The sequence below is a fragment of the Dictyostelium discoideum genome (assembly GCF_000004695.1).
Source record: "Dictyostelium discoideum AX4 chromosome 2 chromosome, whole genome shotgun sequence".
Taxonomy (NCBI): Eukaryota; Evosea; class Eumycetozoa; order Dictyosteliales; family Dictyosteliaceae; genus Dictyostelium; species Dictyostelium discoideum.
In genome coordinates this window covers 8,360,045-8,370,653 of record NC_007088.5, presented here as the reverse complement: position 1 = coordinate 8,370,653, position 10,609 = coordinate 8,360,045, and the positions used below count along the sequence as shown (strand labels likewise).

The 10,609-nt window shown below is 26.5% G+C and overlaps 7 protein-coding genes and 1 non-coding gene across 8 annotated transcripts in view; 4 read left to right on the top strand and 4 right to left on the bottom strand.

Annotated features, from left to right (window-relative positions):
• On the top strand, window positions 1-422 carry DDB_G0277717 (hypothetical protein; the record flags this gene model as incomplete). The annotated part of the gene is made up of 1 exon (XM_637428.1): window positions 1-422. A coding segment is annotated over one exon (422 nt), but the record flags the coding sequence as incomplete, so codon positions are not given.
• A 98-nt stretch (window positions 423-520) lies between these two features.
• DDB_G0277703 (hypothetical protein) lies at window positions 521-1,215 on the bottom strand (the record flags this gene model as incomplete). The annotated part of the gene is made up of 2 exons (XM_637427.1): window positions 521-610; window positions 703-1,215. 2 exons carry the CDS (start codon window positions 1,213-1,215, stop codon window positions 521-523), a joined length of 603 nt encoding a protein of 200 aa, XP_642519.1.
• A 663-nt stretch (window positions 1,216-1,878) lies between these two features.
• Window positions 1,879-2,964, bottom strand: apeA (hypothetical protein; the record flags this gene model as incomplete). Its single annotated transcript, XM_637426.1, has 1 exon — window positions 1,879-2,964. One exon carries the CDS (start codon window positions 2,962-2,964, stop codon window positions 1,879-1,881), a length of 1,086 nt encoding a protein of 361 aa, XP_642518.1.
• A 663-nt stretch (window positions 2,965-3,627) lies between these two features.
• DDB_G0277699 (hypothetical protein) lies at window positions 3,628-4,405 on the top strand (the record flags this gene model as incomplete). Its single annotated transcript, XM_637425.1, has 2 exons — window positions 3,628-3,679; window positions 3,777-4,405. The coding sequence occupies 2 exons, from the start codon at window positions 3,628-3,630 to the stop codon at window positions 4,403-4,405; spliced, it is 681 nt and encodes a 226-aa protein (XP_642517.1).
• Window positions 4,406-4,808: 403 nt separating this feature from the next.
• DDB_G0277715 (hypothetical protein) lies at window positions 4,809-5,492 on the bottom strand (the record flags this gene model as incomplete). Its single annotated transcript, XM_637424.1, has 1 exon — window positions 4,809-5,492. One exon carries the CDS (start codon window positions 5,490-5,492, stop codon window positions 4,809-4,811), a length of 684 nt encoding a protein of 227 aa, XP_642516.1.
• A 185-nt stretch (window positions 5,493-5,677) lies between these two features.
• On the bottom strand, window positions 5,678-5,750 carry tRNA-Ala-AGC-4. The gene has a single exon. It is a non-coding gene; the product is annotated as a tRNA-Ala (tRNA).
• A 457-nt stretch (window positions 5,751-6,207) lies between these two features.
• DDB_G0277713 (hypothetical protein) lies at window positions 6,208-7,563 on the top strand (the record flags this gene model as incomplete). Its single annotated transcript, XM_637423.1, has 1 exon — window positions 6,208-7,563. One exon carries the CDS (start codon window positions 6,208-6,210, stop codon window positions 7,561-7,563), a length of 1,356 nt encoding a protein of 451 aa, XP_642515.1.
• A 99-nt stretch (window positions 7,564-7,662) lies between these two features.
• The window catches only part of DDB_G0277711 (hypothetical protein), a gene marked incomplete at both ends in the record, with an annotated part of 3,435 nt that continues 488 nt past the window's right edge, over window positions 7,663-10,609 (top strand). Inside the window, one exon of the mRNA XM_637422.2 lies at window positions 7,663-10,609. This exon is cut by the window's right edge and continues 488 nt beyond it. Within this exon, the coding sequence (XP_642514.2) occupies window positions 7,663-10,609 (2,947 nt within the window).

The following is a 10,609-nucleotide window of genomic DNA, read 5'->3' as shown; positions in this document are numbered from 1 at the left end:
ACTCATTTCAAGATTATTGTCAATTAAATAAAAATAATAACAATTGTCAAATTAATATTATTGAAATTAATAATTGTTCAAATGAATTAGTACCATTCTTTTGTGATTTCATTAAAGGTAATAAAAATTTATCAACTATTAATTTTAATCAATCATTAAATTTTCAAGATTATCAACAAATTTTAGAATCGATTAATTTCAATTCATCAATTGATTATATTTCTTTAATTATTTCAGAAAATTCACCACAATTAGATAATACAAATACAATTTTAAATTATATTTCAAATTGTAATTCAATTTCAAAATTTAAATTAACACTTTATTTTTATTTTCAAGGTTTTAAATTATCATTAATTAATTCAAATAATTTTAATTTAATTTCAATTGAGGATTATAAACTTTTATTTTTAAGAAAATAATAATAATAATAAAAATAAAAAAATAAAAATAAAAAAATTACAATTTTAAAATTATTTAAATAATTTATTTTTTATATATATATACAATTAAAGTAGTTTTAACACATATGAATATGTTTACAAACGGTTTCTTTACTTTCATGGTTCTTTAATTCAGTAATAATTCTTCCAATTTCTTTATCAACAATCTAATAATAAAAGTTAAAAAAAAAAGTTAATAAATTTTTATTTAACATATTACTATTTGTTTTTTTTTTAAAAAAAAATATTGTTAACTTACTCTTTTACAAATATGAATAGCTTCTTTAATTGCAAAAGTATCACATTGGCCATCAACATATGCTCTTGCGGTATTAATATCTTTATTTACAACATTTTCAGCTTTACCAACAGCAAAATGACAAGCACTACATTCTAATTTCTTGATTGGATTTAAATGGTGTTTATTCCAATGCCATTTTCCTAAAGTTTCTTTTTTAGTTTCTGTAAAGAATGAATTTGACCCACAAAGACCTAATTGAGTACAAGCAACTTCTGGTGTTTCATTTTCTAATACTAATTTAATCATTGATAAACCATAGGTATTTACAATAATTTCACAATTACTAGCCCATTGATTTGGTAATAGTGAACAAGCGGAATCTAAATAAGGAATAATTTGACTTTGTGTGAAATTTTGTGTAACTAAATCTTCAGCTGCTTTAACTGAGAATTGACATAATTCACAAGTCAATGCATTCACAGTTGTAGTTGAAATTGTTAAAATTGATAATAATAATAAAAATAATCTCATTCTTTTATTTATCTATTTATATATGTGTTTATTATTTAAATAATAGTTGACGATTTTATATTTTTTCTATTATTATTTTTTTATATTTAATTTATTTATTTATTTTTCAATATTGAATAAAAAAAAAAAAAATTAGCTATTTATATTTTTTTTTTTTTTTTATTTACTTCTTTCTTTTAATAAAAATAAATAAATTAAAACTTAACCAGGATAACCGACACCTTGGTTCGAAAAAAACAAGAACTTGTTTTCCGTTTGCACTGGTAAAAACGGTTATTTTTTTTTTTTTTTTTTTTTTTTTTTTTTATTTATTTTTTTTTTTGTTTGTAATACTTAGTCCATTTTGAAATTTCATTAAATTTAATTTATTATTTTGATAACTTTTGTTTGACTGGTTTTTAAACGAAAACATATTGATCAAAGGGGGTTATATTTTATAATTATAATTATTTTTTTATTTTGGTTTATTTTAATTAAACTAATTTTTTTTATTATAATTATTATTTTATTTTATTTTATTTTTATTAATTAACAAAAATAAAATAAAATAATAAAATTAAACTTTAAAATTATTATAATGAATAATACACTTTTTTTTATTTATTTATTTTTTTTTTTTATTATTATTATAAATAGTTTTTTTTTATTTTGTTTTTTTTTTTTTTAATTTAAATCAACTACAACACCAATTGGACAATGATCAGAACCCATAACACTTGTTCTATGGAAAGGTGAAATTTTAATAGAATCCATTAATCTTTTTGATACAACGAAATAATCTAATCTCCAACCTACATTCTTTGATCTACCACCACCTAAATAAGACCAAAAAGTGTAAGAACCTTCTTTACCAGGATTGAAATGTCTATAGCTATCAACATAACCTTTCTCTAAGAAATTTGAAAAACTTGTTCTCTCTTCGATTGTGAAACCAGCTGATTTTTTATTAGTTTTTGGATTCTTTAAATCGATTTCAGTATGAGCAACATTTAAATCACCACACCAAATGATTGGTTTGGTAGCATTTAATTTCTCTAAGTAAGCTTGGAAATCAACATCCCATTCCTTAATACGGTAATCTAAACGTTGTAATCCCCTTGTGCCTGCGTTTGGGATGTAGGTATTGACAATATAGAATTGGTCATACTCTAATGTAATTACACGTCCTTCGTTATCATGTTTAGCAATACCAATGCCAAATGTGATGGCATTTGGTTTCTTCTTTGTCAAAACCCCAGTGCCATGATGACCTTTCTGATCGGCTTCAATGAAATGATATTCATATCCTTTTGGCATTTGATCCTTCTTTATATTGGATGGATTAATCTTTGTCTCTTGTAAACATAATACATCTGGATTCTCCTTTTCAACATACTCTGTAAATCCTTTACTCAATACTGATTTAAATCCTGCAACATTCCATGAAATAATTTTCATTTGGTTTTCTTCAACTTTTGGTTCATCTAAATTATCTATTGCAATTGATACTGATGCTGTTGTTTTGTTTGTTTCTTCTTCTTCTTCTTTTTCTTCTTCATCTTCATCTTCATCTTTACTCTTTTTCTTTGCAGCAGCTTTTTTTGCAGGTGCTTTCTTTGCAGGTGTTTTTTTAACTAGTTTTCTCTTTTTATCTTCTTCTTCTTCCTCCTCTACTTCTTCTTTTTCCTCTTCAGATGTTGTTTCACTACCATCTTCTTTTTTTAAAATTTCTTCTTCATCCATTTTTAATTTCTTTGTTCTGCTAGTCATTTTTTTTTTAAAGTTGTTAAACTTAATTTATACTTTTAATGAAAATAAAAAAAAAAAAAAAAAAAAAAAAAAAAATAAAATATCAAAAAAAAAAAAAACTAAAAAAAAAAAAAAAAAAAAAAGCAGCATCATTTTATAAGAAATATAAGATTTCATCAAATGTTATCTTTTTTTAGTTTTTTTTTTTTTTTTTTTTTTTTTTTTTTTGATCTGTACCATTTTTTTATTAATATTCAATTTTAATTCATTATTAAATTTTAATTTAATACTATTTTTAAATTTTTATTTTATTTTAACTCCAAAAAAAAATAACAAAATAAAAAAAAAATAGTTTATTTTAGAATTAAAAAAAAAAAAAAAAAAAATTTAATAATTGTTATTTAAAAGAATAAAACAATTAAAAAAAAACAATTCATTTTAAAAGAATAAAACAATTAAGAAAAAATTAAATTTGTGAACTTCATTGGATTTAATTTTATTTTTTTAATTTTTTTTTTTTTTTTTTTTTTTTTTTTTTTTTGAAATTTTATCAATTTTTAGTTTTATCTATTTTTGTAATATAATTCGCACATTTTAAAAAAGACAATACATAATTCTATTTTTTATTTTTTTTCATTTTTTTTCCTTTGTTTAGTTCAAAATTAAATATTCACAAATAATAAAATGTTTAACACTTCAAAATTTTTACAAAAAACTATGGTTTTAAATAATAATGGTAATAATAAAAAAAAAAAAAAAAAAAAAAAAATTATTGTACAAATTTAAATAAAATATTAATTTCTTTTATTTTTTTATTTTTTTATTTTTTTTAGGATTATTGAAATTAAATTCAAGTTTATTATTTAAAAATAATATTAACCAAATAAATAAATCATTTTTTGGTAGTATTAGCTGTATTAATAATAATAATTTTAAAAATGATTATGAAAAAAATAATAATAATAATAATAATAATAATAAAAATCAAAATGAAAATAATAATAAATTTTTATTACCAGGAGTTTTAATAAGTGGATTTACAATTTTAAGTGGATTAACAGCAACAACAGTATCATGTGATACAATTAATAAAGATAAAGATGCAACAGTTGTTACACATCATGTTGAAATTAAAAATGTTCCAACAACAACACAAAAGATTCAAAAAGTTGCAGGTGTTACAACAATGGGTGGTGCATTAGGATATTGTTGTGGTATTGCCACTAGAAAGATTGGTACAATGGTATTAGTTTTCGTTGGTGCCATTTTCATTGTAGTTCAATTATTATCTTCAAAAGGTTATATCGTTGTTAAATGGGATAAAGTTAGTGAAGAACATTCACCAAAATTCACAAAAGAAAAAAGACGTCAATACATTCGTTCCTTTTATAATTTATTAACTAGTAATTTACCATTTAAAGTTGGTTTTGGTAGTGGTTTCCTTTTAGGTTTTAAACAATAAACAATAAACAAAAAAAAAAAAAAAAAAAAAAAAAAAAAAAAAAAAAAAAAAAAAATATTAAATAAATTATAAATAAAATAAATAAATAGAATTGTTAAAACTTTAAATACCATTTAAATCTAATTTTGATTTTATTATTCAATTAATTAACGAAACAATGGAGTTTATGAAATTATATAGGAGGGTATAATTGGTATGATTTTATTTGCAATTTTCTTTCTGATATTAGGTGTTTCATGTGTCCGTAATCAAATCTGGAAATGAATATTTTTTTTTTTTTTTTTTTTTTTTTTTTTTTTTTAATATTGGATTAACAAGATTGATATATGTCCATCTGTGTTAATACGAGTTTTATTTAATATTTATTTAAAGGCTTATCATTTAAGCTGAAGGGTTATTTTAATCATATGAATTGATCAAAAGATATAATATTTGGGAGAGATGATTCTGGAATACAATAGTAATTAGCTGTTGTTTTTCTTAGCTTGATCGTTGAAGTGAGAAGGATCTTAGGATCTTTGAAGTTATTATGGTCTTTTGCTGATAAGTTTTTCAGATCTTTTGCTTTTTTGATGTATTCTAGAGTGGCCAATTTGTGCCATTTCTTTAGAAGGGAGCTGTATGATAGTGATTCATCTGTTAAAGGATCTTCACTGTATATTTGATTGCAAATCCAAATCCAAATGTTGTGGAGGATAAGGGCCATTAGGTTTCTATATGCGAATGATCTGGTTAGATCATAGTCTATTGCTTTATAGTTCCATTCAAAGTATTCTTTGTGGAATCTGTGGTTGGCGTAATCTGCATTCACTTCTTGATCTTTTTTGGCTGTCGGTGATAATTTTGGAGTTATTCTATTAATGAAATTGTTATTTTGCCTAATTCTTGTATGGTGCCAGTTTTTACCTTTGCCTGTGGTAATATAGATGAAATTTTTGAGTTTATTTATTTTTATGAATTGTTTTGTTTTCTTGCATGAGAAGAACAGGTGACCGTATGGGTCTTTGCTCATATCTTCTTTGCAGAGTGGGCATTGTTTGTTGTGAAGGTAGTTTATTGGAAGGCATCTGGCATGGAATCTAAACATTGTGTCTCTTGTTTTAGGGTCTTTTATCTTCAGTATGTTGTTGAAGAGTTGATTATAGCTGAGTGGAAATGAATACCTTTAGAAGTATTAATAAATCTCTAAGAAATATATCTATGTTTTTTGTTAAGAGACTCCAAAAGGATAGGAATTGAACATGCGATCTTATTTGATTTCCCAAGGAAAAATGGAGAAGAAGGGTATCGATCCCTTTACCTCTCGCATGCTAAGCGAGCGCTCTACCATCTGAGCTACATCCCCTTTGATGATATTTTAAATATTTATACGTGATTTTACAATATTAATGAGTAAGAGAAAAAACATCAACAACAACTTTTTTTATTTGATTATTTCATTTTTCATATAAAAAAAAGACTTAAAAAAAATAAAATAAAATACACTTAGAGTAAACTACTTTATTTCTTTATTTTATTGTAATTTATTTTTTTCTTTTTTTTGAAAATTTTGCGAAGCAAAATTGAAAAAAAAAGGAAAAAATAATCAGTAAGAGAAAAAACATCAACAACAACACTTTTTTTATTTGATTATTTCATTTTTCATATAAAAAAAAGACTTAAAAAAAAAAAAAAAAAAAAAAAAAAAAAAAAAAAAAAAAAAAAAAAAAAAAAAAAAAAAACCTCCGAAAACATTCTTTCAGGGAATTTCCAGAATTTTAAATTTTTAAAGTCGAATAAAGATTTTAAAGAAAAAAAAAGAAATGAATAAATTGGCAAATACAATAATGACAGAATCAACAGAAACATTGGCAGATAAAATCAAGAAATCAAATGAACTCAGAACAAAGTTCAAATATTTAAAAAATACGTACAGAACACTTGATAAAATAAGCGAAGCAATATACCACACTCAAATTGAACTAAAACAATATAAATTCATGATCAATATCCCAGATGAGATTTCCAACAACTTAAAAGCAGAATTGGAAATTCATTTACAAGGAGATGATAAGATAATAATAAGTAAGAATAAATTCAAAATCCTAACTGACTGCAGAACTCAAGTAATCAAGTACTCTAACGTTTTCAACGGAGTACTAAAAGGAGTTCACAGAGCAATAATAAAACCAAAAAAGATCTTCAAAACATTCAACTGGGAAAAATCAATGGACATAGTAGAAAAAACATTGCATGAAGAAGGACTGGAAATAATCAAATTAGATAATTTAGGTGAAAACCTGATAATACACTCATTCAACTCAATTATCAGTCCAGAGCACAAAGACCAGCTAATACATTGTAAACACATAACAATACTATTCCTCACTACAACAGAAGAAACAAAAAATCAAAGAAAAACAAATAAGGAAATCGAAGACGAAATCTCAGAAAATTCAAAAATCACGGAACTACCAAACCCCGAGATAAAGGAAAACACAAGAATAAACATAAAATCAAAAGAAGAATCCAATCATAAAAACACTAGCGAATCAAAAAATAACAACAAAAACAAAATAGAAAACAGAAAAGAAAATAATAAAGAAATCAAAAATGACAACATCAAAGACAAGAGCAAAAACGAAAAAGTAAAGGAAAACGAAATTGAAAATAAAAAACCCACAACAATTAGAGCAACTACAACGACAGAAACGACAAACACAATAAACAACATTGAAAAGAGAAAAGTACTTCGTGTCCCACCAATAACAGTAACATATAGTGTTGACAGCAAAGAGAAAAGGAAAATGGAGTTAACTGAAGATGAAGAAGCATTAGAAGTGGTAAGAAAGATGTTCGAAAATGAAGAAGAGAACAGAATGTTTGAAGAAAAAATAAATAACCAAAAAAAGAAGGAAACCCCAAGGTTAGCCTCAATCAAAAAAAGACAAACAATGTCACCTATCCAAAATCCAGAATCTCCAGCAACCCCAGAGACAGTAAAAAGAAAAAGATCCAACTCATCTCCAAACCCAACAACTAATCACCAAGAAATATCAACACCTTACAAAACTCCAACTAAAATAACAAAGGAAGAATCAGATCTAATGGAAGCAGCACTAAGAGACAAATTGCCCAAAGTACTCCAAGACATACTTCCATCTGTCTCATTTGTTTAAAAAAAAAAAAAAAAAAAAAAAAAAAAAAAAAAAAAAACAAAAAAAAAAAAAAACAAAAAAAAAAAAAAAAAAAAAAAAAAAAAAAAAAAAAAAAAAAAAATGATAAAAATAATGACCTGGAATTGCCAAGGTTGCTCAACAATCAAAAGCATGAATCAGACAAAAAATACAATTAACCTAATAAAACCTGATATATCAATACTAACAGAAACAAATCTAAAAAAGGATCAAAATCTAGCGCAAATCAAAAACCATTACTCAACAGGAGGAAAAGGAAAAGAAGCAAGAGGAAAAGGAGTAATGGCAATAAATCACCTAGAACAAATAGAAATTAAAAACTTGGAAGAAAAAGAAGGCAGAATCTTAAAATTTACTGCAATTCTAAACAATATGGAAATCAACATAATTTGCATCTATGCACCAGCCTCATATGACAGAAGAAAAGGATGGTTTTCAAACAATATTTCCCTTGAAGATCTAGAACAGGCAGACATAGTTACTGGTGACTTTAACATCAACAAATATGCAAAAATCAAGTTCAAAGATGGATCATCCGATAAGAGAAAATTCACAGAAAATGAAACAATAGAATTCCTAATGATGGAAGTAGGACTCACCGAAATACTACCAAATTCAACAACTAAAACAACCTTCAAAGATAAACTAATCGATAGAACATTCTTATCAACAAAGATGCACCAACTCAATCACTCGTACAAGATAATAGATAAAATAAACAAATCAGACCATAACATAGTAGTGATGGATTTCAAAATACCAAATTTCACAAAAATATACAAATCACCCCTATGGAAAATGAACTCAATAATAATTAAAGAAGATAAAACAATAAAAAAGATAGAAAAAATAATCGACCACTACCAGGAAACCAAAAGAAAAAACCTTAACATAACGGAATACTGGATTAAGTTCAAAAAAAAAATAAAAAAACAATGCATTACAACAGAAAAGAAAAGAATACTAGAGAGAAAAAAAACGCTATCAAATCTAGCAAATGAACACACAAAAACAAAAAACAAATATGAAAAAGAAACAATATCGAACGAAATAACAATACTTCAAGAAGAAGAAAGAATAGACAGAATGATCAAAAGCTCAATCAACTACATCAACAATAAAGAAATAGCATCAAATCTCCTTACATCTATTCTTAAAAAAAGAGACTCGGGCTCCCAGATTCACAGAATAAAGAACCCATCCAATGGAGAAATCGAAACAGAACAAAAAGAAATAACAGATTGCTTCAGAAAATATTACGAGACACTCTTCAAAGAGAAAGAATGCGACCAAGAAACACATACAGAACTTCTAAGCACCTGGAACCCACCAATAGATAAAAAAAAATTAACAGAGATGGAAGACAGAATCGAAGAATATGAGGTTAAGCTAGCAATAGAAAAGATAGCAGAAGGTAAATCACCAGGAGAAGATGGAATAACATCTTCATTCTATAAAATCCACCAACACAAACTAATTCCAATCCTCACAGAACTATTCAACTTCTTTTTAAACAATGAAATTCCAACAGAATTCAAGAACGGTATCCTTACATCAATATACAAAGGTAAAGGGGATGTCTTGGAAATCTCAAACAGAAGACCAATAACGTTACTCAACGTAGACTACAAAATCTACTCAAAAATAATCAACAATAGAATACTAAAAATCCTGCCAAACATAATCTCAAAGTACCAGAACGGTTTTATACCAGGAAGGCTACTCCACAACAACATTATAGCTTTGGATTTAGCAATGGAAAAGAGTGATAGAAACACGATAATCACCTTTTATGACTTCGAAAAAGCCTTCGATTCAATATCTCATAAAGCGTTAATAAGGACTCTAAACCATCTAAAGTTCCCTCGGAAAATAACAAACACAATACTAAGCATGTTAACGAACACCAACATAAGGGTCATGGTAAATGGACAACTCTCTGAATCCTTCAGAGCAGGAAGAGGTACAAAACAGGGCGACCCAATTTCACCAACTCTCTTCGCTATAGTATGTGAATGCTTATCAACATCAATAAGAAAAGACAATACCATAATAGGCATAAAACTCAATCAGAACAATTCGATGAAGATTGGACAATATGCAGACGACACAGTCACACTAGCCAGTAACATAGATGACGCAGATAAAATGGATATGAAAGTTATAAAATTTTGCCAAGCCACAGCAGCAAAAATAAACGATAATAAATGTGTATGCATCACTAAAAACCCAAAGATAAAGACCAAATATAAGACAATTGGGGCGAAAGAAGAAGAAAGATATCTTGGCTTTTTCTTCAACCGCAAAGGTGTAATAAGCAAAGTAGATGATACGGTGAACAAACTGGAAAACCTCACAAAATGCTACTCGAGCGTGTCATCAACGCTAAAAGGTAGAATCACAATCCTCAAATCATACCTCCTGTCCCAACTAACATTCCAACTATACATCAACGAAATAAATGACATAAAGAAACTGGAGAACGTTAATGCCAACATGTTATTCAAAGGGGACAGGTGGGCTATCTCAAAAGAAAGGAGCAGAAGAGACTATGAAATTGGAGGCCTGGAACTCTGGAATATGGCAACCAGATCCAATGCCCAGAAAGCATGGATATACGAACAATACCTCAGAGAAAAAGACGACCAGAACTGCCCTCCACATATGGAAGTCTGGAAGTCGGAAAAAGAAAACTCACTATCAAGGATTCATATCAAATGCTGGAAAGCCTGGAAGTTGTTGCACCACCCAAGAGAGCGAATAACTCTCAAACTAAACCAAGTCAAACCCAAATACGAAAACAAACAAAAATTAAAAGTAATCTATAGAAACATGATGGATATCAAATACAAGGGATGGAACAAACACCAGCCAACAACAGGTCAAAAACTGATTCAAAAGAACATTAATCACCCAATTCTACCATTTAGAGAAGCCAGATCAATCACAACTATCAAAGGAAGAGACTTAGCATGGAGATATCTACTCAAGGCACTTCCAAAACACCATGGGGAGAATTGCCACTCAT